Source organism: Serinus canaria, chromosome 3, assembly GCF_022539315.1.
Source record: "Serinus canaria isolate serCan28SL12 chromosome 3, serCan2020, whole genome shotgun sequence".
NCBI lineage: Eukaryota > Metazoa > Chordata > Aves > Passeriformes > Fringillidae > Serinus > Serinus canaria.
Genome location: NC_066316.1, coordinates 55,296,567 through 55,323,681, shown reverse-complemented (window position 1 = coordinate 55,323,681; position 27,115 = coordinate 55,296,567). Strand labels below are relative to the sequence as shown.

Sequence of the window (27,115 nt, the reverse complement as noted above, 5' to 3'; positions counted from 1 at the left end):
AGTACCTACAATTCCATTGGGGAATTAACACTGCATTCTATTAAACGTGTCCAAGCAATTAGCTCAAACCTGTTTGTGTTCCAGGGCACTCATATTTCAGAATGGGGTGTGGAAAGGAAAAAATTTACAGTTACACTGTCAGGCCCTGCTAGTTCCTCAAACCAGCCAAGGAACCATGGTGAATACTAAACCATCCTCATACCCTAAATTAATATCCTAAAGAATTGGTGACCATTAAAAACTTCTTGATGCATTTCTTTCTTACTGAAAATTCCTACCCAAGTGCTTTTGGATGTGGAAGGAATGTCTTCAACATAGAAAATCCTTAAAGGTAGGAGAAAGGAATTTTCATCTCTCTATCTCTGGACTTTTGGAGTCCAAAAGTTTCAGAGAAAGAGGTGATTTGGTATTGTTCTTAGCCAATTTGCTCTGACTGAGGAAATGACGAGAAGGAAACTACTTCCCTGTCTCGGGAACCATGTGGTGTTCCAAGATAAGGCAAGCACTTACTAATTCGAGTCCAGAAGCAGGAAATGTGATACATCCATTTCCTTTCAGGCAAACAACACAGTTCCGTGGCAGCACAAAAGCTTTGCTTCTAGTGCAAAAATCTCCAAATTCAGAAAGCTATTGCTCCTCTGTGGACGTACCATTCTGTATTTGCTATTTGGATGTTATGGATAGGAACAGTACTTTTCCTCCAGTCACATGGCCACCAAGGTTTTGGGGTAAGGATATTGATTTCTTTTTCCAGAATGTTCCTAATGTAGATGCAGGTATTTGTTGTGGATTGCCTTAAAATATACCTCTATATACTTTCAAGCTTCATCTTGGATGCAAAAAGTAATGACTAGGTTTTGTATTTCCTGCAGTGATAAGACTGTTTTCCAAATGTTTCTTTGACAAAGTTTTATCATGTTTTTAAATGAATGAAGACAGCAGAAGCTGCAAGGGCAAAATTGATTGTTTAAGAAAGTTCATTATTGCAGTCAGCTGAAAAGGTGTCCATTGACTTCAGTCAATAGTCAGACCAGGTAGACATTTTCAACTGCTTAATGGATGTACCTACACAGCAGACATGATCTGTTTCACCTCCTGATGAAAATGTGATAGCAAAGGCTAAATGTGTTTCAACATTTGGAATAAACTCTTCTTCCTCCAGAATGAAAAGTTATTTGTAATTTGTTGTGCTGCCTCATGGTGAGATTTTCCTTATTTTTCCCCAATGTGTATTTTGTTTTTTTATCTATCATGGCTATTTTCTTTCACCCAAATCTGGGAGGAGTTCATAAACTGAAATGTACAGTGTGAGGTGAAAGTGTATGTTATACTGAGATTCATTCAGGGTAATTAGATTAATTGATTTTATCTTAAAGGATTCTGTGCAATTGCTGTGGAAAATCTTTCCCTCCAAAGATTCCTTCTGTTGCTTGCTATGTTTAATATTAACATTTATTTGCAATTAACTTAATTACATATCTGTTTTTCTCTATTGTATTATTGCTATTGAGCAATGATCCCTCCAGGAATCTGAACACTATTTAAAACTAAAAAATAATATGCATCAGCAAAATACAACTTCAGTTGCACAGAAGTGCCACTGGAAAAGAGTGGGAAAAAACCCAAACATACAAGTGGATGGAAAGAAGTCCCTTTTCTTTCTTGTCATAAGGAACAAGAACCTGTTGAATGCTATCTAGGCTTCCTGCAGTGACACATATATTTTCCTACTGAGAGACTGGGAAAGAATCACTTAATTTTTGTGTCTTGGGCTAAAGAGTAGACTTCTGATATTGTTAGAGTACTGATATTTATCACTACTCTAAGAGTATCTAAAGAGTAGAGTACTGATATTTATCTTTGATAAACACTTAGAGATTAACTGTGGAAAAATTAGAGTTATTACTGTTTCAGAGTCTTTTGTCTGGAGGGTGTCTGCTGGACTCTGAAGAACAACAATCTTTTTTTTACAGAGAAGATGGATGTAATTCTAAAATGGCTGTTTCAGAAAAAAAAATTGCTGCATTTGACAACACAGAGCAGGACACACCTTATCAGACTAATTACTGAAAGGGCCAGCACCTCCTTTCATCCTCACTGCTTACCTGGCTGGTCTGACACTGTACCCAGCCCTGATCACATGCCATTTGCTTAGGCTCTGACAGAAGATAACCTCAGAAATTGGAGTTTTGTGAAGAGGTTTCATGGTCCTTGAAAGGAAAGATGCCTCTCAGATTTTTCTTACTTTTCTGATAGATTTGAGAGGAGTGAAAATAATTTTCTCTTTGTTTCCTGTAGGTACATCATGTATGGTAGACTAGGAAGGGTGACTAGATAATATATGTCAGAAGAGGATGACTGACATGAGCTCACTGTGTGGAAACATCACTTAAAACAATAGAAGTGTGTTTCCTGACATCCTGGAGATACATGACTTGAGGAAAAAAAAATCAAACCAAAAAAAAAAAAAAAAAAAAAAAAAAAACCCAAAAAAACCACCAAACCCTACACATAATAGATATAAATAAAATTTATTTCTTTATTAAATAAGAATGCAGTACTTGGAACTGCTTTTGTAGGACATGGCTTAAAGGCTGTTTTCTAAGCCACCCACCATGTAGTACTGTGAATGTTGCTACATTACCATGATACATTTCTTCTCTCTGCATGTGTGGCTTCTCAGCATCTTCCATGGACTCAGCCAAAGTGTAAACTTTAGTAAATGCACAAAGGTTTGCTGAGAGGGACTAAGTCTGTGAGGGAATAATCAGTGCTGTAAAAACAGTCAAAGCAACCGTTCATAATGATATTTAATCTCTTATGATTTTATAAACCATGTATTGTCTAGCAACTGGTTCCCTATACTGGAGAATATACAGGCATCCTGTTTTCTATAGTTGCCCAGTTTCCAGTGATAACTTCACACAATAGCTTCTTAAAAGTGACTCTAGAAATTTTAGAACAATGAACAAATGAAGCTGTCCTCTGCTTACTTATGTGTGAGCACAAATAAATCATTTTACAGTGGCTCCAGGCCAGTGCAAGTGTGCCTTAAGCAAGCTGTGTGTAGAAAAACAAGAGATAAACACCTCAATATAAGTAATTCTGTGTGAGTTGTCTAAGTAGTCTAAACCCTTTTTCTCATGCAAAGATCTTAAAAAATGATAATATTTAAAAAAATCAGTACAAGCTGATTTTGCTGTGCAAACAAGCTCTGTTTACAGTCAGTGAAAGACTGGAGAGTTAATAACTGTAGTGCTTAGCTGTAGACCTTGCAGGAATTCTTCTTTGAATTCAGATGCCACCATCATCAATCTGCAGTATTTTTGGAATGGTAAATTATGCAGTGGAGGAAAACAAAGGAAGCAAAAAAGTTGTTTTGCTGGCCTAAAATTACTTCTGCTAGGAAAAGAAAAATATTAAACTCTTCTTCTGTTTTAAATTAATGAGTTTATGATAGAACTCCTGGCCCTGTCAACAAATGCCCTCTGTGTAATGTGTCATAAGCAAAAAATTTAGATCCTGACTCTCACTTGGCTTGAGTTTTTCCTACTACAGATGTTTTGCAAAGTCTTTGTAGATATCCATGTCTGTTTCAGATAAGTTGTCTGAGCTACTGCCAGGATGCAGGAGCTCGTTTCCATCAGTTTCCAGCTTCTGTGAAGCTTTGTAGCTGCTGCCCAGCCTCCTTTGCAGTGGGAATCCATGGTATGGTACTCTGGGAGAGGTAGGAAGAGGAGCATTTAAAGGCAGTCCCTGCTGAACTTCAGCACTGCTGATATCACATTGTAACTGTAGACAGAGAGCCTGGATTATATTTTTTATTACTAGTTTCAAAAGGAGGCTTAATAATAGCTGAGTGAGAAATTCAAGGTTTGATACTCATTCATCAACAAATAATCTCATTTTTGCTGTTTTAATATTGACCTTATTGAGTTCATTTTGATTTCTAAGATAACAGTGGGAGCAAAGATGTTTCCACTCAAACCAGGAGTGCATTTCTTGTAATTCCTAAAAGCATTTTCAGTTGCACACAAGTAGATACAATAAATGTCTTCAAGACAATCAGCATAGATAGCAATATAATTTCAGATCAGGAAATTTAATTTAAATAGAACATTTGATCCATGTGACAGTAGCAGAGAGAGGAAAAGTGCAAGCAGATTTTAATCAACATTAACTTAGATCCCTAGACTACCCTTCAGTCTAGTTTTACTCAAGTGTCTATTTAAAAATGCAACCTTAAAATTTAATAACTAAAACATTAAGGACAATTTTTCTTTTCTTGAATCAGAATCCAGGGTGTTATTTGTTTGGTGTGTGGAAATAATGCCATGTATCAGCTGGCTTCCAGCTTTTTGAGATTGCAAACTGCTTGGCAGACACTATAAGCATTATTGCTTGGCCTCATAAGCTACAAATGGACCCATGTTTTAAAATATATCCAGTTTTGCCTAGTCTCTCCCTCAACCCATTGGTCTTCTCCTCATTAAAATGTGTCTGTTTGTTTGAAAGAAGTCAGACCATGTGCTCTTGTGCTCTGCTGAAGAAAATGGCAGTAGGGATGAGCATATTCTAATGCCTCATGCTGTGTTTATCGTGTTACCAGTGTAGCAATAATCCTGGTTAAGGGCTCTTTGTGCACTGGAGTAATACTTGTGAAGGCCAGCACTGACACAATCAGCAACACAGCTGCTGGGCACTGCAAAGTCCAGCTTAGGCAGCCATGGGAGATGATTCCTCTTCTGGGATCCTTCATGAGTGGCATTCATGGCAGAGTCGAAGCATAAGCAAGAGATCCAGCCCTGCTCTTTGCAGGTGGGAGAAAAGCAGCGTTTGTGGTGGCCCCTGTGGGGCTGCAGGTTAAACCTCTTGGCTTACACTCGGATGTCTGTGTCTGCCCATTTCCAGCAGAGCCACTGGCTGGTCTGCCCTCATTCCCTTTGCTCCTGTTCACATGCTGGGTACACTTTCCACTCACATTTTAGCAGCAAAAAAAAGGCTCTGGGACCTGCCCTAGCTGTCCTGCTGGAGATGTGGACACAGAAAGACTGCAGGTTGGAGCCAGCTGTGGAGCACTTGACAGCAGGTGTGGCAGTGGGATCTTCTTACAGGCCACTACTGTTCCCAGTCTGATGACTGGAAAAGACCAGTGCCTTTGAACCAGAGTCACCCAGAGGGCTTTTACCCTGGCATTGCTGATAGGGCAGAGGATTTCAATAAGCTGACCATGCAACTCCCTTCCTGGCAGAAAGGAGGAAGTAAAGTTGTGACAGAGAAACACTTACAGATGATTTACACCACTGAAGATTTGTTCCTTGTAGAGAAAACCTTCAGGGTTGAAGTGCAAAAAAGAGGGAGGAAAACACAAGAAAATTAGAGCTTTGTTCAGGTGATCTATCTACCTCAAGGCTGTATTTCCTGAATTGTTGTTTTTCTTCTCTTCAATTCTCTTTTCTCCCTTTTCAAAATCACCCCAGTGTGTGCATTCATTCTTCCTGGTATTTTAATTCATAGCAATGAGCCAAAATAGAGCAAGGTGATTGCAGATGCTGCATCATCTGAAGTCTTTCCTTACAGTTTGTCTCTTTTGTTTTGTCAATTCTCTGGGATTTGGGAAAAAACCCAGCAATTTAAAAAGTACAATATTTGGCAGCACATCACACTTAATAAGGAATTCATAGAACAAGGAATAAATTTTTTCCCAGGAAATATAATCTCTTTCTGCAGAGTCTTTGGGTTAGATCACTAATGCCTACAAAAGTTTGGAAATGGGATGTGAAAAAATGAGCTTCTTCCTTTTGAAATTATCATGCTGGAGTCAGACAACTTCAGACTTTACAGGCTCCTGTGTTGGAAGCAGCCCCAGTAGGAGAACAGAGACAGAGAGAGACAAAATGCTTTCTTTCAACCTCATCACGCAGCCCTGCTGTAGTGTTTTAGGGAATAATTCCTTACAGTGCTTATCCAAAATAATGGGACTCTCCAAAATAATAGGTACTCTTAGAAAGCAGAGACCTAAAGGAAGGATAGAGCCTTACAACTGGGGACAATAAATGAAAATTGAATTCCAGTGATAGCTGATATTGCCAATTTTTGATTTCTTTACCATCATTGCATTTTAGCATTTAGTGAAAATTTTATACAAAAACCAGTTTTGATTACCCAATGAGAATAAAAATTAGAAGGAAATCAAATTCATTAACACATGGTGAATGAGAGGGAAAGGAGCAGAACGATCTAAGGAAATGTTATCACAGGAAGGAATGAACCATATTGATCTGGTGAAGTCAGACATATCTGAAGGAACATATCTGAGGTCTTTGGTCAGGAGCCTGTACTAAAACCTTTCCTGTGTCACAGCCAGCCATATAAATATGTAAGATGCAGTCTGCACACTGAATCTGCAGCTCCCCATCTGGCGTACACTGACAATATCTACAGCAACCACTCTCCTGCTCACATTTCCCAGAGTGCTTTAGCAAGCACTGCTTTAGCAAGTCTGCTTGACACTTGAATCTCAGAGTTTGAATTCTGCCTCATCAGGGTTACTGATCCACAGCTCAGGACTTACTTGCACCTTGGGATTGCAGCTCGTGGTCTATGATATTAAGGGGCTCAAATCACTGAGCAGACATTGAGCAGTGTCCATAATGATGGAGTTGGTATGAGAGTTAGTTCTGTGCAAACAAACCTTTCTTCTGACTCCTCACCTATCTTTTACAATCAAATAAGTAGCTCATACTTCCAGATTTGCTATTATAAATTTCCTACAGTTATAGTTCTTTATTGCTTGCCTAACAATTCATCTTCTCACTAAGACATTTCTCCTTTACTTATCCAAGATGAAGCCTTTAAAAAGGCAAAAATTTTACATGACTCAAACTACCTTTCTATACTCTTATGTCTTTTAGTAACAAATAGCAGTTCATCTCGCACTCCTATTTCAAAGCCAAGTATATCTGCTGATGGTAGAATAAGGCCTTGTTTTGAAGAGTGTATAATCCAAATGCCTTCCTCATTGTTTTATTCTAGTATCAGTCAGTGGCATGTGAATTTGGGCAACCCCATGGAGAAGTAGTCTAACATAAAATAGTAAATAATAAGGAGGGATAAATTTCCTAGTTTAGTCAGAAAACTGTGAGAATTCACTACATAAAATGGCCAGGAAAACTGGCTGAAAAATACAGCCTTGTTTCTTAGCCCAGAAGATATTGGTCAGATGGACCAATTAGAGCACAATTTCCTTAAAGTATGTGCAAAATGTGTGAATGGTGTGAGTGCATATTACAAGGTAATGTGCAGACAGAAGCAGGGAATGCCTGTACACCTTTGTGTCAGTCTTGTGACAGACCATGTCCTTGGGGCTGCAGATTCCAATTCTGTCAAATAAGACACCTGCAAGCATACCTGGCTTAGTGGATGTGTTGAGTAAAGGCAATGGTGACATAAAGCCTTTCACACTCCTCCTATGAGAAATTTTTATCAACTTCAAAATGTATTCAGGCTCCTGAGCCAGGGCTCTTAACATGGAGTAAAATACCTTTATTCTTCCCAAATTCACTGAGAAATTGAATTGCCTTATTTTCCTACAGGCAACTTGAACTTAGAACAAGCTGGATTTCCTTAAAGATGTTTTTGGAAATAGGCATACTGGAAGGTAGATTTTTGGCTGGGTTCCTGGTGGAGAAGATAGATGGTATTAGATAGAATGGATAGAATGTTTCAGGTCCCTATTTGAAAATCAGAGATCATTTCCCTGTGCTTCCTCATAAGAATGTTCTCAGGAGAAAAATTATGAGGTAAAATATGACATATGATGGGATAGAAAGGCATCTCTGGCTTTGCAAAGGTTTCCTGTAAACACACTGATTATTTCAAGTAGATTTAGCTGAGAAGCAGATGTACAACACAGGTATAAAATATGGTGCATTTAAACAACACTATGAAAGACAGTGAGATCTTTATTTAAATTTTTCATCCTTGAAATGTATCCATTCTTATTACCAAATTTAAATCTAGAGTACCTACATGTTCTCCTTCCTGCTCCTCAGTGAAATGCCACATGATGCCACAAATTTAATGGTGAAGTTCCAGATTGCTTCATCAAATATTTACCTTAAATGAGTAACCTTGTTCATATAGATGAAGAACAATGGCAATGTCCCTGCACACTGAATTTGCAGAAATCAGGACTATGAAAATCCCATACACCCCAGCAGAGTTTTTAGGATAGGGGCCTGTTTTGCTTTTGTTACAAATGCCACACGCTGGGATGTCAGACAGACCCTGAGAACACAGGTCAACACCAGTAAAACTCAGTTTCACCTATATAAGAACTGAAACAGCCTTTTTTTCCCCTCTTGGAAAGGTGTGTAAGATTGTGCATTCTCACAGGCACAGCAGCATCAGAGTAACTTTTGCTGCATGGCTCCCAGAGCTACAGATATTTCAGTTGCTTTCTTTTCCACTTCAGATGATAGACTAATCTGCATGACAATCCTGTGATAGAGATACAGAAAATATCACATAAGTAAATAATTTATCAAGTGATCAAGTAGTCTGAAGCTGATTTAAGTATGCCACATTATTAGGACAAAAAACATGGTAGCCAGAAAACTTCTAGGGCAAGTGGGACCTGCACACACCACCTTTCCTCTGCTTGAATCTGTTAAGATCTCTACAAGGTGAATTTTATTGTCCTATCTATCAGGTCAAAATCACCAGAAGATCTTCCCCTTTCCACTTCCCCTGAGCTGACTTGGGATGTGTCACAAGGCAGCAGCAGAGCAGCCTGGGCCAGTGACTCAAAGAGGACACAGCAGTCATATAAATAGTGGTGATACTGAGAGCAATGGCAACAAGGGTGTGGAAGAGAAAAGACAGCATGTGATGGTGAGGCATTAGCAATGGCAGCAACTGCATTTGAGCATCGGCTCTGTAGTGCCAGCATGGCAGAATTGAATCTTATTCTTTTGTAACACTCAAAGTGGACTTCAGATGAGGCTCCTCATCTGAAGTCCTCCAGAAATATTTTCATAGTAAAAAAGAAATAAATCCATCATCCATTATTTAATTAAAAATGAAGGCATTGCTGATCTTCCCCTTCTCAGCTTCAAGACATCCCATGTTTCTGTTCCCTCTCAGCTGTGTTTGGGAAGAGCTGATCTGTTGGCAACTTTTCAGTTTAACTTCTCCTTCACATGGCAGTACTGTTTGTTGGAGTGGCCGTGTCCTTTTGCTTCAAAAGTCATATACTGCCTTCTGAAGGGGAAGAATTATCTAAACTATCCCAAATTTAATAACACTATGTGTATTTTTTTATCATGAAAAGGTTTTGATGAGTACGTGAAAGTTGTCGCTTCTATTACTGAAGCGAAGGGGACCGTAACAATAGTCAGGGATTGAGAAAGTCTGACTGAGAGAGCCTTAGACTGAAAAAGTTAATATGTAAATGCATTCCAAGATCTTATGTGCAAGCCTGTCAGAGAGATGAAAGTAGATACTAATGAGGAACTTGTTTCTTTCTTTGCCCTTATTCTGGCAACCCAAAGAAAAGAATATTTTACTGTAGCTGGATGAAAGCAACAAACTATGTCACAAAGAGAAGAGACCAGTCTTGTTCTTGCATTCTGTCTATTTGGAGCACGATTTCTTTCTGGTATAAAAGATATTCTTTTAAAGTGAGTCTGTCATCCTCAGGCTGTGTTTTGTGGCATCCTAATTACTGCTTTTCTGCTTTACCCACCCCGCTATACAGCCATTGATTTATCAAATGATTTGCCATCTTTAGCAGGAAGGACACAAACCTGAGGTAGCACAAAGAAAAGGTTTTTCAAGGTATTACTTAAATAATAATCAAGCAAACAGCATGCACACATTTTAGCAATTACACCTACATTATTGACTGATTATATGGTGCTGCTTGTTGTTACATGAGCTGCCAGAAGCATCATTCTTTCTCCACCAAATGCAGAAATCTGGTCTGTAGGAAACAAAGTCTATTTCTTCTTTCATGCACTACTCCAGGGAACGTTTTGGAATGTGAAAGTGTCACATAAACAAAGAGACTTAATGCTCTGTGCTCTCCCAGGACAAATGCCCTGTGGCTGTATGGTCACCTGCTAGAGCCTGAGAGTGCTCATACTCACAATTGCTGGTCAGCACACTGTGGGTGCCATGGCTCTGCCTCAGCTCTTCTTGCAGAACTTATTGAAGGAAAATGCTCTGTATTTATACACAATTTCCCATTTTGCCATTGTAATTTATTTTAAACAGGAGTTAAATGAGTTTATAATATTTGTTAAAATCTTTGTGAGCCATATGACTAGTTGTGTGTGGTACCACCTTCCTTATACAGAAGATTAATCTGAAGCACGGAGGAGAAATGAAATGTCCAAAATCAAAAAACAGGAGCACAAGGCAAAATCAAAGCTCAAGACTAAATATTTTTCTAACTAAGATTGTTTTCATTTAATAGCCATATTCATTTGTCTGAAAAAAAATTAAAGAAAATTTTTAAATAGTCAGAAAATCAACATTTATCAACGATGTAATTTTCCCCTGCTTCTCACATAGGAGGTTTCACTTATACAAAAATGTACTTATTCTGATTTTGAAACATATTGTACTTATTGTATTGAAGTTTGCACCAAGCAATCTGAAATTATTCTTCTAACACAATTTATTCCCTTCTACTTGAAGAGGCAGGAAATACAATAATTTGATTTTCAAACGTTGAAAATGAGACAATCGTATTTTAAGATTTATCTGTTAAAGGGAAATTGAAATTCCAGTTGAAATTCCACCAACGATACAAATATGTACAGCATTGTTATGAAATAACATCTGGGAATTTTCAGCAAAATAAATGGGGGAGAGAAAAAAATAGTCAGTTTAATATATTATATAAACTTCTTTGGGCTCTGACAAATGCTGGCTGAAGGAAAGAGCCATGGCAGTTTCTGTTTCTCAACAGAGGACTCTGCCTTGTTTCTCTGGCATCATATTTGCAGAAGAAAATTAATTCCCTGTTTTGGACATTTGCTTTCACAATCCAGCCTCCTAACACACACTTATGACATGTTTTACCATTTGAGTGACATCTGTAAATTTTAAAACTTTTGCTTTTAAAAACTATGTTACATCAATACCATCTTTGTTATCTAGGATAACGGAAGATGAATTAACTGAGCAAACGTGTGGCTTTTGTGGGAAGTGCATAAGTAATGCAGGCACAAAATAAACAAAGAAGGAAGCCATTGAATGCTCTGTTAATTGAAAAGTGTGGGAATCTCTGGGCAAGCAGGACCTGGGCCAGCCTGGTGCAAAAACAGCCTCCAGACACCACTGGCTCTTGTGAGACAAGCACAACATCCCACTTCATTCTGAATCTCCAGCCTGGATCATTTGTCCTGGGTCGAGAAGAGTTGACCAATACTCCCGATCAGTGATCGATTCATTTAGAAATTATGTCAGCATTTCTTAGCTTGTGGTTGCAGAGATTTTTTGTGAGTGTTACCTGATTGGATCTCCTAACCCACACTGATATAGATGTTCATAGAAATATTTGGTGCACTCTCCCAAACAGATTGATGTTCACCCAGAAAGTACAAAGAAAGATTAGGTTTTGAACCTCAGGTAAGTAACTGAAGAGTAGAGTACTATCACATATAAACATACCTCTGTGTTCTCAAAATGCTCACTATTACACCTGTTTCCAGAGGAAGACATGCAGCAGGAGAGTTTGGATTTTTTTTTTTTTTGCATTACTGGATGTAGGTCGGGTATTACTGTAGTGATAAAAAAATACAGATCACTATTCCTGTTCCTTGAATACTTGTTTATTGAATACTTGTTTATTGAATACTTGTTTATTGAATACTTTAGAAAAGTATTCAGCAAAGTTCACGAACAGCTTATCCTTCCATTCTTTTTGTACATTTTTTTAAATTTTTACCTGAAGAAAATTTAAAATTTCTACCTGAAGAAGGTCCTTGTTTTAGCAATCTCAAAAAAATAATGAGATTGTAAATAGAGCAGTAAGCAGTAAGCATTGTAAATAGAGCAGTAAGCAGTATTTTCAATGACATCTATTTTTGAACAAGTAATGCAGAAGTTAGCTGTCAGCAGAACACACTGTGGAAGTATTTCAAAAGCATTATGTTATGAGTGAGAAAGGACTCTGTTGGAGAAACTTCACAGTTTTGAGCCTCAGTAGGTTTCCTTCAACTTCTGCCAAGACCATGCTGCACATGTTTCATTAATTTTATTTATGTTAATCATAAAATGGTTTGGATTGGAAGGGAATTTCAAGATCATCTAGTTCCAATTTGTCTGCCATAGGAAGGGTTACCTTCCAATACCTTGCTAAATACATGGTGTGCATTCAAAAGGGAGAGTACGAGCTATGGAACTGTAAAGGGGAGATTGCTCCTCTCCTGGGAAAAAGGAGGTTGAGCAGGTTGCAGGGGGAGAGGGAGAGAGATTGCACTGCCAAAAGCAAGGAGCAGAAACAAGGTCTTGTCTCTCAGGTGACAGAAAGGGACTCTTGAGCCTCAGAGGGACTTGAGCAGAGCTTTCAGCACTACTGCAAGCACTGCCTTGGGAGCCACTCTGTATAGGATGCACTGGGAAGGCTGAAATGTCACCTTTCTTTTCTAGGGTAGCTAATGTCTCAAGGCACTCAGGGTGTGCTTTCTCACTCTGAATCTCTTGAAATATTCTTCTCTATATTCTTATGAGACTTGGGCTTCCAGTATACTTCCTGACTTTTGTGGGTTCTTAAAGTAAGATCAAGCTCCACCTGAAGCTGTATCTGGGTAAGGCAATGACAATAGAATTACTGTGGTGGGACTGAGAATGTTTTCCATATATTCCTCACCCCACATTCTTCCCAATAACCCCTTCAAATCCCTGTGCTGTGTTCTACATCTGGATGTCTTCTGTTTTCTTAAATCTAGGGTACGTATTTCAGTATTTCATCCTTAATTTTAGGAGTGTTAGAAAATTCTGATTGATTTTAAGGGCTGTTCATATCTGAGATTACTTATTCTCAGGTGTAAATTATTTTACTCAATTAAGTAATAAGTATAATGTCATACTGTTCTGTGTCAGATAGTGATTTAGTGTTATGCAGAGGCCACATAGCTTAGCTGTGCTTTTGTGAGGTGGGTAAGAATGTCTGGCAGAGGATTGCTTGCTGCATATGCAGAAATGATCAAATTCTATTACTGCTTTTGTTAAGCATTAGGAATCACAATGAAACCCCATAGTAACAAAGGATGCCTGAAGGAATCTTTGCTTTGTTTTACATAGCTGTGCCAAGGGCATTAAATTAAACATGCTGACATCTCTATCTTAGATGTTTCCTTCTGATTTTTGCAATTACTCTTTATTTGTCATTCCAGTAAAAATCAACTGCCAGTAATATCAAGGGAACATCATTAATTCTGAGTTGGTTTATGGGATTTGAGATGGCATATTCCACTCCTCTGACTTTTTATCACAGTGAATTATATTAGTAATCAAAGCAAATGTACTCTGGTCCATGAAGATCATTCTGGATATCACTGTGGATGTCAAGAAATATGAATTTAAGAATAGCTTTAGCCTTAGCCTTATGCTCCTCCACGATCACAGATATTTGCATCAAGGTACAAAACTGTGCAAGCTTTACATCTTTAAACTTCTGAACAGTTTTGCTGTGCCTTGGTTTATTTCACTTTCAAAGCCTCTGCAAAATGCTAGTCCTAAGTGTTTATGGTGACGCAATCCAGAATTTTCCTGTTTTTTGAGGTACTAAGAACATCTCTGTTATCTTCCTTTGGAAGTTTTTTCTGATTCCCCGTTTTACTAGAACGAAGGTGTTTTATGTATAGTTTCGATTTCCAGCATCAGTTTCCAGCAGAGGGCAATCTTGTTCCTACATAGGTTCCTCATTTGTGAAGTTAACCCTCTGCTGAACAACCAGCCGCAGCCCCTCTGCGTTCAAAAGGAGCATTAATCCAAAAGCACGGACTACTTTTTTTTTTTTCCCTTACTTGTCATTTAATTAATAATTTTTCTGATGCTTCTGTAGCCCATTTGCTTACCTGATTGAAGAAAATCTTACAAACTGCACAAAGTTATGTCAGTGTGGACCTTAAGCTGTCATTCGTTCTGCCTTCTGTTTTCAAGATAGGATTAACAGGATTGACTGATGCTGTTTTTTAAAATCCTTACTGGGGGTGGATGCACTACATGTCTGGATTATCTGTGTTAGTTCTTACCTGTTCTCATAGTTAGAAACAGATTTTTAATTTCCTTTGCTTTATTTTAAACTCAGCACTTCTTATTTTATCTGCTGCGGACATAAAAAAAGCCTGTTATTAGGTGAAGTGGGAGAATTACTCTCTGTTGCTGTAGAAAAGAATCTTGCAGTAGCACAGACTGAATAAAACATCCCTTTAGCAAGTTTGTGTCTGAATGCAGAGCTCTGATATTTCTGGCAGCAACTCTATCTCACTTATTAGCTCTTATGTCCTGCACAGTGTGCTTTTCTTTCAGCTAATTTTCCCCTGCAGATTCTGTTTTCTGGACATCACAACTACCTGAACCAATTTGTGCTGCAGCCTGTCCCTCAGTCATCTTACAAGAGTGATGTGTGAAGTTTCTTGAAGTTTTGCCATGACTAAGATCACAGCTGGCTGATATTACGCAGCAACTGATTCATCCGCCCAACTGAATCATGGACTGCCTACAAATGATTAATGAGAGGCTGTTTTGGTAACACAATTAGTGGCAATTGGGAAGATAGTAATATCAACACTTGTCAGATAGAAAGAAACTGCTTTTTTGAGCTCAGCATGACAACAGTAGCACAGGAGTTGGCTACTGATACTAGCCCCAGCTTTAAAATGATTTCTTGGAGCTGGTAGAACCAGCATAAAATTTCCAGTATTGCTAATTGCTTCAAGCCTTCTGTGGTGGGAAGAAGTGGTGGCTCTTTGGGCTCCAGGTGCACTTCATTTCCAAACCTGCTGCCTGGGATACGTGAGGATGAGTAGCTGTAGCCTGTCCAGATTAGAGATGTACATTTGCCATTGTTGAGGAACCCATTCAGTGCAGGTAGCTTGGGGTGCAGCTGCAGGCTGTGTTCAGGGGGGCAGGAGACTGAGCCCAAGGCAAGAGCCCATGACCTGCTGACCCTTTCCATGAAAAAGGGCCCAGGGACCTGCCACGGGGCCCGATACTTGGACTCTTGGAGACAGCAGGAGCCAAGCACCCCAGATTTTCCCACACTTAGACTGTAAGGGAATTAAAGCCTAGAAGTTCCTTTGTCCTAGGTCCCTTCTTGGAGGCTCAAGCTGTTATTTTGTTATTGCACCATGATTAAATGATTTTTAGGATCTAGAGTTCTGAAACTCAGCTGTGGGACACCAGGGGTTGAGCTGGTAAGGAAACCTGGTCTGACTGTGTGGGTTGGGGGTGTAGCTGTGAAAGGACTTCTGTCCCAGCTCTGGTGGTGTGAGTGTGACTGCCAGAGTGGCTCCTGGTTGCTCAGACAGGGAGGTGTCCTTAACACTGGAGCTGTGAGGAAGTTGCTGTGAGTTTTCTCAAGCTCTGATGAACCCTGGCTGCTCCAGTCTGGTTTTGCACAGAAAAGACTGTTTTATGATCTCTGCTAATACAGCTGAACCTCACTTGAAAAATAGTGAGGTTCAGCTCACTGAGATTCCTGAAAAATAGTGTCTGAACCATAGATACTATCAAGTTGATAGCTTTGTAATGTGTAGAATGCAATTCGTGCTTTTGCACACTAGCTGGTGCTCAATGCTAAGCTGTGCAATGGATGAGTGAGGTGTGAATTCCCCTACTGGTTTGCATGCATTCTCTTCCTGCTTTTGTCACCGAGCTTTCATTTTGGGAAAAGATCATCTTGGTAAAAAAAGGCTGAGCTGATTTTTTCTCGTTTGAAATCAAACCCTCTACTAGTTTCTAAAGACTTTTCAGCTTTGGGGAAAGGCAAGCTGAAGTTGATGGTGCAAATGTGTGTGCTTGTAGGGAGACGAATGCTTACCAATTTAAACAAGTCTTCAGTAACTGGCTATAGCATCATATAAAGGAGAGATAGCTAGCAAAAAATGTGAGAAGGAAGGAAATAGAATGGAAATAAATTTAAAATTCTAGAATTTCATTTTAAAGCACAAAAATAACTCTCTTCCACTATATGTCACAGTATGCACTGATACTTCTTGTTGCTAACACAACTGAAATAAGGAACCTTATATGTTTTACCCCTGAGCTAGCTGGAGTCCCCATGGAATAAAAGCTGCATGTCAGATGCACAATGTCTCATGCTAGTTTGGGGCAGGTGGAAAAAAAGAAAAATAGAAAAATTACTCTCAGACATTTAAGTAAATGAACAGAGTCTTGCTCTGATGTAGTATAAGTAAAATGTCTCTATAGAATGTTGAGTTTAAATGCTGAAAAATGCCATTTTGGAGTGACAAGCTACCTCACCACTTCTATTAACTTTAAAATAAAACTTCTGTTGTGGTCTAGGGATGACACTCCTCACTTTAGTGATGCCGCCCACCCCACCCCTCTCCAAGGCTCTCCCAAAACAGCCTCCATTAGCTCACTCTCCAGAGCCTTCCCCTTCCCAGAGGGGGAACTGAGAATTGGATGTACAAAATGGAGAAAATTATGGGTTGAGATAAGAACAATTTACTGGAACCAGCAATGACTTAGGAAACCAGCAACACCAGCAATAGTAATAACAAAAGTATACAAAAAGTAGGTGATTTACATGTAAAAAAACCAAAAGTTCAGTGTGACATGGCATGATCTGCAGACAATGAACCAACAGGTTCCCTATCCTGCCACGCTTTTGGTCCCACCTGAAGTCACACCCTTCTTACTGGAAGTGAGAGTTCCTTATTTCCACCCCATGAGGGGGCATGGAATACCACCCTAGAGTGCCCACACAGCTCCAGGCTTTGCCCACTCATGGCTGTTCTGTGCTGGCCAAAACCAAGACAACTGCCTAATTATTACTCTTTGAATAAAACAAGAACAACTCAATAACAATAACAACAACAACAACAAAAAATTAACAGCTCTAAAACATAAAGATTGCAAAACTTGGAGGTCACCCACTAGAAACCAAATTAGGTGTGTAGGTATCATCTCAACCAGTGGTGTTTTCTGACCTGTGTTTAGCAATAACATGAGCAGGACAGATGCATGGAAAGCTGAGTGGTTCTTTATTAGCTAATATTGGCAAAGATGCAGTTTAAATTAGTCATGTGTCCACATCTTGACTAAAAGACTCTTTTCCATTTCTCTTTCCCTTGCATTCAGTACTTTCTCCTGTCTTCCTCCACCCCACCCTGCTTCATGCTCTGAGATGCTCTCATTGAGGGTGCTGCTTACATGATTTTGAAAGGTACCACTCTCCCATCATGGCCAGATGTAAAGTTTTCCAAAGTATATATTTGTGAGCATGGGGGAAGGAAGATCCTGTGCCCACCTTTATTTTACACCTTGGGGAACTTACCATAAGGTTATAGGAAATATACAACTCCCAAGGATTTCCTGAGGTCAAGGAACAAAGTCCTATTGCTGCTCATTGCAACCAGAGCTGAGGGCAAGAGAGAGATTCTGTGGGAAAATGAATCCCCAACACAAATGTGTTTTGAATTCAAAAACACAATTCAAATGAAAATGAAAATGAATCCCCAACACAAATGTGTTTTGAATTCAAAGGGATGGCTGATGTGGTCCATAAAATGAAAGAAAATGAAATCCGCAGAAGTAAAAGGTTGTCCTTGTAAGTCTGCAAGCATCCTGCAAGCCTACATGATAGAAGCAGGATACTCTATCACAAAAATCAAATCTATTTTTATGAAGATTTTGGGTATTTCAGAGACTGATGCATCTAGGTAGGGATTGTGTTGCTGCCTTTCGGTGAGGTAAACCCAAAGGGAGGAAGAAGAGAACATTCACTTCTGACAAGGCTTTCTGATTGGTATGAGCCACCTTTGGTTGACCCTGCTTCAGATGTCCAGGCCAGATGGGAAAAAATTTTTCAGGGCCCCGTACTAGGAAAGAAATATTATCAGCCAGTCTATCATCACATGTTACTAATGTGATGTCTAAATTGTGTCTAAATTTCTCCAGTGTGGATTCTGTCAAGCTATAAGCACTTGCCAGAGGTTATCAATTTGATAGGATATATGCTATCCCTTAATATATATAGTTCATAGAAAGTTATGAAATATTTAAAGAAAGCTTCAATGGGCAAGAAAATGTTTTGCACAGCAGATGCAATAATCCCCTGCACAAACCTGTAGCACCACATTTCCATAACACTGTGTGCAGAAGCTAGAGAGGAAGAAAAAGAGAGACTTCAAAAGAAATTGTCTGATCTGGATAGACATTGAGCTGACAAATGTGCTACTGGATGTTCAGATCTGGGGGTGACATTAGGAAGTTATGGGTGCTACTGTGGGTTCTGAAATGCCAACGTTTTTGTATGGTCACGTTGGAAGCCCCACAGATAGAAAAGTAAAGTGGCTAAGATATCCAGTTGCTTTTTTACCTTAGCTTTTCATTTCTGGCTTTGAGGACAGACCTCAAAGTCTGTCCTGCATTGTTGATAAAAGCCTTTGTTCTTCACCTGAGCTGGTGTTACAGGTGAGAGTGGAGAATTGACTGAGGCGAGGTACCAAATCTTTTCTGTTATGGCAGAACCAAATAAAGCAGGCAGTGTGAGCAGCCTGAGAAATATACAGACCAAAAACATATTTAGGGGACTGGCCCCTGGGTAGTTGTTATTAGCAGCATCCAAAACTTATCCCCAGATCTTTCTTTTTACTGTTTTCCTTAAAAGCAGAGGACGGAATGACAGGCGCAGCTCTCAGGAAACCGTAAGTTATTACAATGTCCCCTTGGGAGACACTTTGTATCAGTGTCATTCTGACGCCCCCGAAGGCTAGCTCTGCTCTGGCACTGCCCAGATTAAGGAAGAGAAAAACAATTTGGTGAAGGCCAGCTGTTCCACTCAAAATCCCAGGTGCAGCAAGTCCCATTCCGCCTTTGATCTTTTTCTCTGTTTGATAATATTTTCTCCAATGTACCTCAGGGCTGTGATTGTTGGACATTCTAAAGAGGAAATCAATGGGTATAGATTTGCAATCCTACAATATAAGGTTTTAGAACAGAATTACATTTCTGTGAAATTCATCCTCTGCAGGGAGTAAGCAAAGAACAAGTTTCACCCAGTAGTGACCCGCAGTTCCCACTGAAGTCAGTGAGATTTTGGGAAGAGAAAAAATGAAACTTCTGTAACCAATGGGTCTAGTGATATTCCTGTAATAAGAGCCAAGGGGATTAAATGTAGGTCCAAATGGAAAAGAGAACATCTGGAGTCCTGGCAACTGAAATAGTCAGTGTAAACCCAGCTGTGCTTCATCAGGGAATAATTTGACCCTCGATTTTTCCATCATATATGGAGATAGAGAAATAAAAGAACTAAACAAGTTAAAGAAAATGACGCCATTATCCAAAGGGATAATTGTCTGTGCTGTACCTCCAGCACAGGGGAACAGCACGTGGGAAGGACTGAAGAGCTGCACTCAATACTTTTGTCAATTCCCTTATCTGCTTTTAACAGTGTGAAACTCTGCTTAGATTGTGCAGGTGGTGAAAATCATGACTCAAGGGATACAGGAACAAATCCTCACCATGGTGCAACCCCAGAGCCAGGTGCACTTGTGCTGCTGGCTGTGCTTCTGCTTACACTGGAGGCTGCTGAGCCCTGCGGAGATCCCCTTTGCCAGCTGAGAGCCCAAAGAGTTGCAGGGGTATCCAGTGGCAGCACAGAGCCCTGTACCTGGGGGATTCCTTGGGAGCCTCAAATATAACCCAACTAGCCTTTGAGCTGAAGTGCAGAAGAAATGAGCACAAGAAAGGATTATTTCTTGCTCCACTTTCCCGTAGCCACACAGGGACAGCAGTAGTGTGTGGGAAGTGCTGTCTTCAGGACTCCCCCTGGGATTTATTCAACTGGAGGTCACCAAGTCCTGGCTCTCCCTTCCCACCTTTGGGAGTATGAGTAGGAACTTGCAGTAACAGAATGTATTCAATCTATTAAAATGGCATAATAAGCTATTCCTGACCAAAAGGGGCACAGTAAGTCCTGCTATGTCTCTAAAGTTGTTTTATAAAGGGCAGAAGAAGGCTGCTGATAAGTGATCTGATCTGAAGCCAAGAGTTGCAGTGCAGGATGCTGCCTCTGGGTTCTTGCAGAAAGCAGATGGGGCAGTCACCCTTTGTCTTTAGTATGTCCAGTCAAAAGTTTTTGAGTTGTAGAAATGAGAGCTTAAAGAAAATTTATCTTTTAGGCTCAAGTCTGATCTGTCTCGGAATGAAAGGACACCAAAGTGCTCCTAAGAGGGAGCAGTCCCCTGCAACAATACCCAATGCATTATCCTTGCCAGTCTTTATTTGAAAAGAATAATGTTATAAGCCTACCTGAAAGCAGAGGTTACAGGCCAGGAACAGTAGGATTGTGAGCCTTCCAAGTATGAATCACATCACGAGCAATTTTTTCCCTGAAGGGAGAAGAGTAAGAAGGTAGATAAGAAAGATGATAATGACTGCTTCTTAAAGTGCAATTAACCAATAAACGTGTACATTGCTTCTACTGGAAGCAAAGATAATATTTCTTTCCCCTTTGCTGAAGTCTTTTGTCCTATGTTAAAGGCTGACTTAAAACAAAACAATCTGTTCCTGGTACTGAGGTGCCTCTGTCTGCAAGTCAGTCTTGCCTGGCACCTCTCCTCCCTCTTCATGGTGTGCTGGCTGCTCTCCATAGCCATCACTCAGGCTGCTCACTCTCCTTGCATCTTCAGCACCTGCTTTGGCCAAGTCCCACAACTCAGATGTGCTGTCATTATTATAGGGCTTGGGAATGACTGTACAGCACCATAAATTCAAGGGAAACTCTTTAGTGTCTGCTAGAAAATATTCTGAGCCTAGTCTCAGCTTGCATTTTCTGGCCTCTAATGTGTGCATCCCAGCCCTGGAGTTAATACCTTCTGTCTGGCACAGTGTTATTGGGCCTGCTGTTCAGTATGCTCTAAGAGTTACTCACCTTCCTCTATCTAATGAATACATTTTGCTTTTTCACAAAAATGCTTCACAAATATGAGAGAACAGTACAGACAGAACAAACATGCTTCAAGGTGTCCCATGGATATTTTTTTGCTTATTCCCTCTTTGCTCCATCAGCTGTCAACATAGTGTTCCTTCTTGTTTTAGATCCAAGCCCTTCCTGAATTTTGAGAGGATCTATAAAGGTTTTGCATTTATTTCATGCCTTATCCAGGATTGCAAGTATATCTCTGGACTTTTTACAGCAGCAATAATGCTGGTGCTCAGTTGCAAACCAAGTGAAGTTTTCTGAAGTAACTGTCCTTTTCTTAGAAATATACAAAGAAAAATCACATCTCTCCATCCTGTGAGACCATGTGCAAGAGAAAACAATCCTAGCCATCGGTTTGGTTTTTCTGCTTGTTTTTTTTTCAGATCCGGTAGGCATTTGATCTTGAAAACATTTCTAAAAGAGCTAGAAATTTACTTTTCTTAATCGCAGATTAATCCATTTTTAAATTGGTTATTGGGAATAGGAAATATTCAAGAGACTTAGTATTACAAATGGTTATCTCTGACCAAAATGATTTAGGATGTAGTCATTTACATTAATTACTGTGAGGATTTAAACTATCTGTAACTCAGCAGTAAAAGGCTGGGAAGTGTTCTCATGCTGCAATAAATACAGAGCTTACTCCACTAAGAACGTGGCAGAGGGTACATCGCTGTTTTAATAGGTAAGTTTGCAAGCATGCACACACAGAAGGTGAAGGTCTATAACCAGAGGGACAAGTCTGCATAAATCCATACCTCCAACTGCCCAGAGAAGGAAATACTTGGCAGTTTTATAACACTTGGAGCTAGTGAGTGGCTGATTCTGGGAAAGACTAAAGACTTTCCTTGCCTTGGTGCAGAAACTGATATTAAATATACATTATTTTCTGGATGTTGTTGAATTATGCAAATTAAATAACCAAAAAAAAAACCAAAAAAACAAAAAAACCCCAAAAACCCCAAAACAACCCCCAAAAACAAAACAAAACCCCCAAAACACCAAAGTATCCCCCAAAACCCCACAAAACACCAATATACTGTGTAGTAGGAGCACCCTCAACTGTTGTGCTTGGTTGTGAAGTTCATGTGTTACAAAGAGCTAAGAGCCATTTCATCTTTTAAGGAGGTTGGCATTTTAAATTAATTTTCTTGCAGGAATATTGTTCAGAGTTACTTCATTAACTTTGAGATCAATTTTTGCTGTATTTCAGAGCAGATAACAATAGCCTTCACAGTGTCCATGGTGATTGGACTGGTGATTGGAGGGATCATCTGGGCGTTTTTCACCTGCTTGTCCCGTCGCAGAGCTAGTGCCCACATCTCCCAGGGAAGCCCCTCATCCTTCAGCCGTCGGTCCAGACCCTCCTCCCACGGCCACGCTGCCGGCAGGACTGGATTTTACCGCAACAGCAGCTGTGAACGTCGGAGCAACCTCAGCCTGGCCAGCCTCACCTTCCAGCGGCAAGCCTCCTTGGAGCAGGCCAACTCCTTCCCCAGGAAGTCCAGCTTCCGTGCATCCACCTTCCACCCTTTTCTGCAGTGTCCTCCCCTGCCCGTGGAGACGAACAGTCAGCTGATCACCCTCACTCCCACCAACACCACCGCAACCCTTGTGGCAAGCACCACCAACAGCTTGAGTCGACCTGAGTTCCACTGGTCTAACAACAACCTCCGCATCTGCCACTCCACCCAAACCCCACCTCCCGCCTATGAAACCATCATAAAAGCTTTTCCAGAATCCTGAGCTTCATCCTCACTGCAAACGCACATGGGCATCTTAGGAGGAACCTCAATTATCTCAACAATTTTCTGTGCGTGATGAAGGTCTCTGAGAAGTCCCTATCTGCAGCTGCAGAGGGGACATACTTTGCCAAGAGGCATGTAGAAGTGATTTCATGGAGCCCAACATCCCACTGTCTGAGAGATTGCTTGTCCTTGCAATGCTGGCTTTTATTTACTGCTCTGCTGTATGCTTGCATATTTATAGTGTTGTATCTTTAATTGCAGCTATTGTCTCTTTATTTCAGAGGGAAAAATGCTGCCACATAGAAACTAAATCATTTCTTGAAGAAACAGATAATACTAGAGATTATGGACATACACAGCACATCAATGCAAATGTCACTGTTCCTTTTTTTTTTAAGAAGTTTTGATTTCACATGTTTTTGTTACATTTTCAGAGAGCACCTCCTCTTACCCACTTTCTTGCTAAAACCCCAGAAGAGCTTCAGTCTGAGGAACCTTAGATGCAGACCTCATAGAGGATGCAGTCCTGGCTGCTGTAGAAATCCTGTTCTGTTGATTGCAAAGATCTGCTCTGAAAAGACTCCATGTTAGGGATGCTTGTTTCAAATTCCCCACAGTCTAGGAAAAAAAATTGTGGGGTATATATAGCTTCATGGACAAAGTTTTGGACTACATACTAAATGCATGATAACAATTATACAGACTTTTCTGTCAGCAGCCAGCAGAACAGGTAGTCCTGTTTTAATACCCAGTGAGGCTGTATGGGCAGAGCTCCTCATGTTTCATTTTTCTAGCTCTGGCTATCCAGATAAGCAGTATGAATGACAACTATTTTTTAATTAAGTTTCCTGATTTCCTATGGGATTAGTCATTTCCTTATTTCAAATGTTTTTTCTCAAATTGTACCAACGTTTAATTCTTTTTTTTATTCACTGAAATCTTGTCTTTCACTGAAAGGAGATTTCAGACATCTCTGGCTGAATACAGGGATTGTATAATGAATTGGGATATGAAGATAAAGATGAAGTATTTAGTTGAGGCTTACATGAATTCTTGACTATTATATGTGTGTCATGCCAAGCTAACCCCTGGCTTAGTGGAGACTAATTGCAGTGATATGACAAATGTTCAGGATTTGGAAATAACAGAGACAAATTAAGTCTTATTGTATCAGTTTCCTGTTGAATTTTTCATGTTCAAATTAAGGGTAAAGAATTTCCACAAGCAGAGGAGCTGTCCACACTCCACACTGCAAATATGCCTGTTGTTTCTAAAAGGCTTGGGCAATACCAGTCTCAGGACTCCTGATTCTGAGGGGGCTTCTGTGGGGAGAACAAGTTCTTGTCTCTCTTCTGGGAGACACAAAGATTCAGCAGCTTTTGAGAATGGACAAAATGCTTAACATCTCCCAGATTTTCCAGTCTTTTGGAGACTGGCAGCATGCATCCCTCTGCCGAGGTCAACATTCCTTGGTAAACACTGGCATTGATCTCTGATCCGCAGTATTCCAGCCCAATATCCACCCATTCTCAAATAATGCTAAAACCATTGAGCTTGCAATCAATACTTACTGTAAACAACAAGTACTCCTTATTGTAAAGGCAAATTATTTTTGCATACTATTTACTGACTGGGTTTCATTGTTTTATTTTTAGTGTGCAGCACATCTGGAGAGATGTATGTCATTGCTAGAAGAACAACCATTTACAGAGTTTACAGAGCATTTCACTGTGGACACTATGGGTTCTAGCACACCCAGAACTTCCTGATAAGATTGTAACAGTGCATTCGGCTGATCACAGGCTACAGACTTAAAATAGCAATCCTCGAAAGAAAGAAAGAAAGAAAGAAAGAAAGAAAGAAAGAAAGAAAGTTATGCTTTTTCAGTCATTAATAATTTTTTTTGTATTTAGAGATTTTCTGAGTCTGGTGAATTTCATTGCATGCAAAAATATGTTCAAAGTGTCCTTCCTATAGAATAGGTGATGCAGCCTATTCTAACCTGCCTACAAAAAGTAGAATTCAAGCCTGCTCCCTTTGTTTAGTGGGTTTGGTGGACTGTGGAAGAGACAACTTACACTATCAGCTGTGTACCCAGTGTGCACTAGCTGGCCAAAACTGCTTCTTCCTTGAGAGTGAAATCATTTTAGATGAGTAAATTTTTACTTCTGGATTGTAAGTGCATGTTACATTACAGTATAACTTTCCACAGCGCAATTATTACACAATTATTACTTGTATTACACTGTATTTAGTAAACGTTGTAAAGAGGGAAGCTTAAATGCACTGTATTTTTTTTTCCTCCTGAAATCTGCACTGGATATCGAAACATTTCTTATGCGCCCTGGATTAGGGAGACTAAAAAAACACGTTTGATGCATAGCCAATATGACTGTCAGAAGCCTAAAACTTGTTTTCATATCTGAAAGAAATGTTTTGCAAGCATTCAGGAAGCTTTGGAATGTGAAATAAAGTTAGATGCTATAATCTCAAGCTCATGTTTTTTCTTAATGATGAATACGATGATTTGCATAAAAGATCCTTTACAGGGAAGAGTATTATCTTTACTGATGCAAGCTGATACAGTCAGAAATGTGAATGAGGACTACCTCCTCCCCTGGCTTTTGTAGGGAAACACCCCAAAACTGAAGATGTTATTTGAAGTCAGGGTCAGAATTTGCCCTATGAGAACAGCTTCAAAGGATTACAAGTGAGAAGGTCTCTCACAAATAACAGTGCTTACAGGTTTTAAATCCACTGCTTTTTAAGTGCTTCAGCTTCAATTCACCTTGTGTTTGAGCAAATGCTTGCTTTGAGCAAAATGGCAATCACGATAAGGATCATGCTTAAATGGACTCATGCACATTTTATTGCATTAAGACCAAAGCACACTGCACAGGACCAACCCCCAGAATAACACTGGGATTCAGGAATCATTGTGTGTTTGGTATGCAAAAAATATTGTATTTGCTTGATGAAATCACCTTTTATTTCAATTCAAAATACTAGAAAGAAGAGATGAATTAAAACAGTGTGTTACTGCAGATTTCAAGATTTTAGAGAATTCACAAGCATAAATTGAACTTGATAATCATTTTGCATGTAATACAATTAAAATGGTGCTACCAGAATCACATAGGGACTGATAGGTAGAACTTTGATCAACATCCAGCTATCCTGACACCTTGTTCCGAGTAAGCAGAACTACTTCTTCTCTTCATGAAGAGAAACACTTTCCTATTATTGTCCATGACCACAAAAAGTCACTCCAGTTTCGGGTTCATACAGAAGGCAGAACTTGAGAGCTCTTTGTCAGAGAATATTTATGTTCCATCTTATTTACAAAAGTAGCTCATGCTCTATTCCTTGATCTTTCCCCACTGAAGAGCTGCTGATCACCTCTTCAGACAGCTACTGATCACCATACTGTAACACACTGAACATGCAGTATTTTTGCCAAATCACATTTTAAAGTTCACTTGTAATTTATCATGAACCTTTTGAATCATCTCAAAATCCATTCTTAAGTATAAATTGTAAACTATGCTCACTGGAAATGTCCTCTCAGAGGTGAAGTGACACATGCCAGATCCCTGACCTATAAGCATTTGATAAAATTAGGTGATGTCTATGATGCAGTACGGCTTCTGGAACAAAAAAAAAGAGAAAGAAAATACTAATTGGAAATTTACCTCTGCCAAGCCCAGAGCAGACTAAAGAAAAAAGCATTGATATAACTTCAAAATACTGAGAACAGTATTTTAGAAACCACACTTTCAAAGTCTTAAAACACAAGGAAAATACCTGTACCTTTTTGTATTCATTTGGGTCTCTTAATAAAAGTGAGTTTTTAAAGGGATTGAGTATTTGGAGTTTCTGTATGACTTCGTTTGGATATTTAGCTTCCCAAATGCCGAAAAGGATGACAAGATCCTAGTCTCTTTTTCAATCTAATATTAATATTGGCCACAATTGACTCAGTATTTTTCAACCAGCTGGACTAGAGAGTTTTGAGAAATCTACTGCGGCACTCAATAGCTGAACTACTGCTGGCAACAGCTCTTTTTGAAGCACACAAAGCAACAAACTGTCTCACACTCTAGCAGCAGCAACACCAGTGATTCCACTAAGGATCTCTGCCCTCACTGTGCCAGGTGAGGTCTGTGCATTATTC

General features: G+C 39.6%; 1 protein-coding gene across 1 annotated transcript; it reads left to right on the top strand.

The window, feature by feature from the left end:
• Positions 1–478: 478 nt before the first annotated feature.
• On the top strand, positions 479–26,800 carry MYCT1 (MYC target 1). The gene is made up of 2 exons (XM_009095276.4): positions 479–728; positions 22,407–26,800. Exons 1-2 carry the CDS (start codon positions 479–481, stop codon positions 22,937–22,939), a joined length of 783 nt encoding a protein of 260 aa, XP_009093524.4. The 3' UTR covers positions 22,940–26,800.
• The last annotated feature ends 315 nt before the right edge of the window (positions 26,801–27,115 follow it).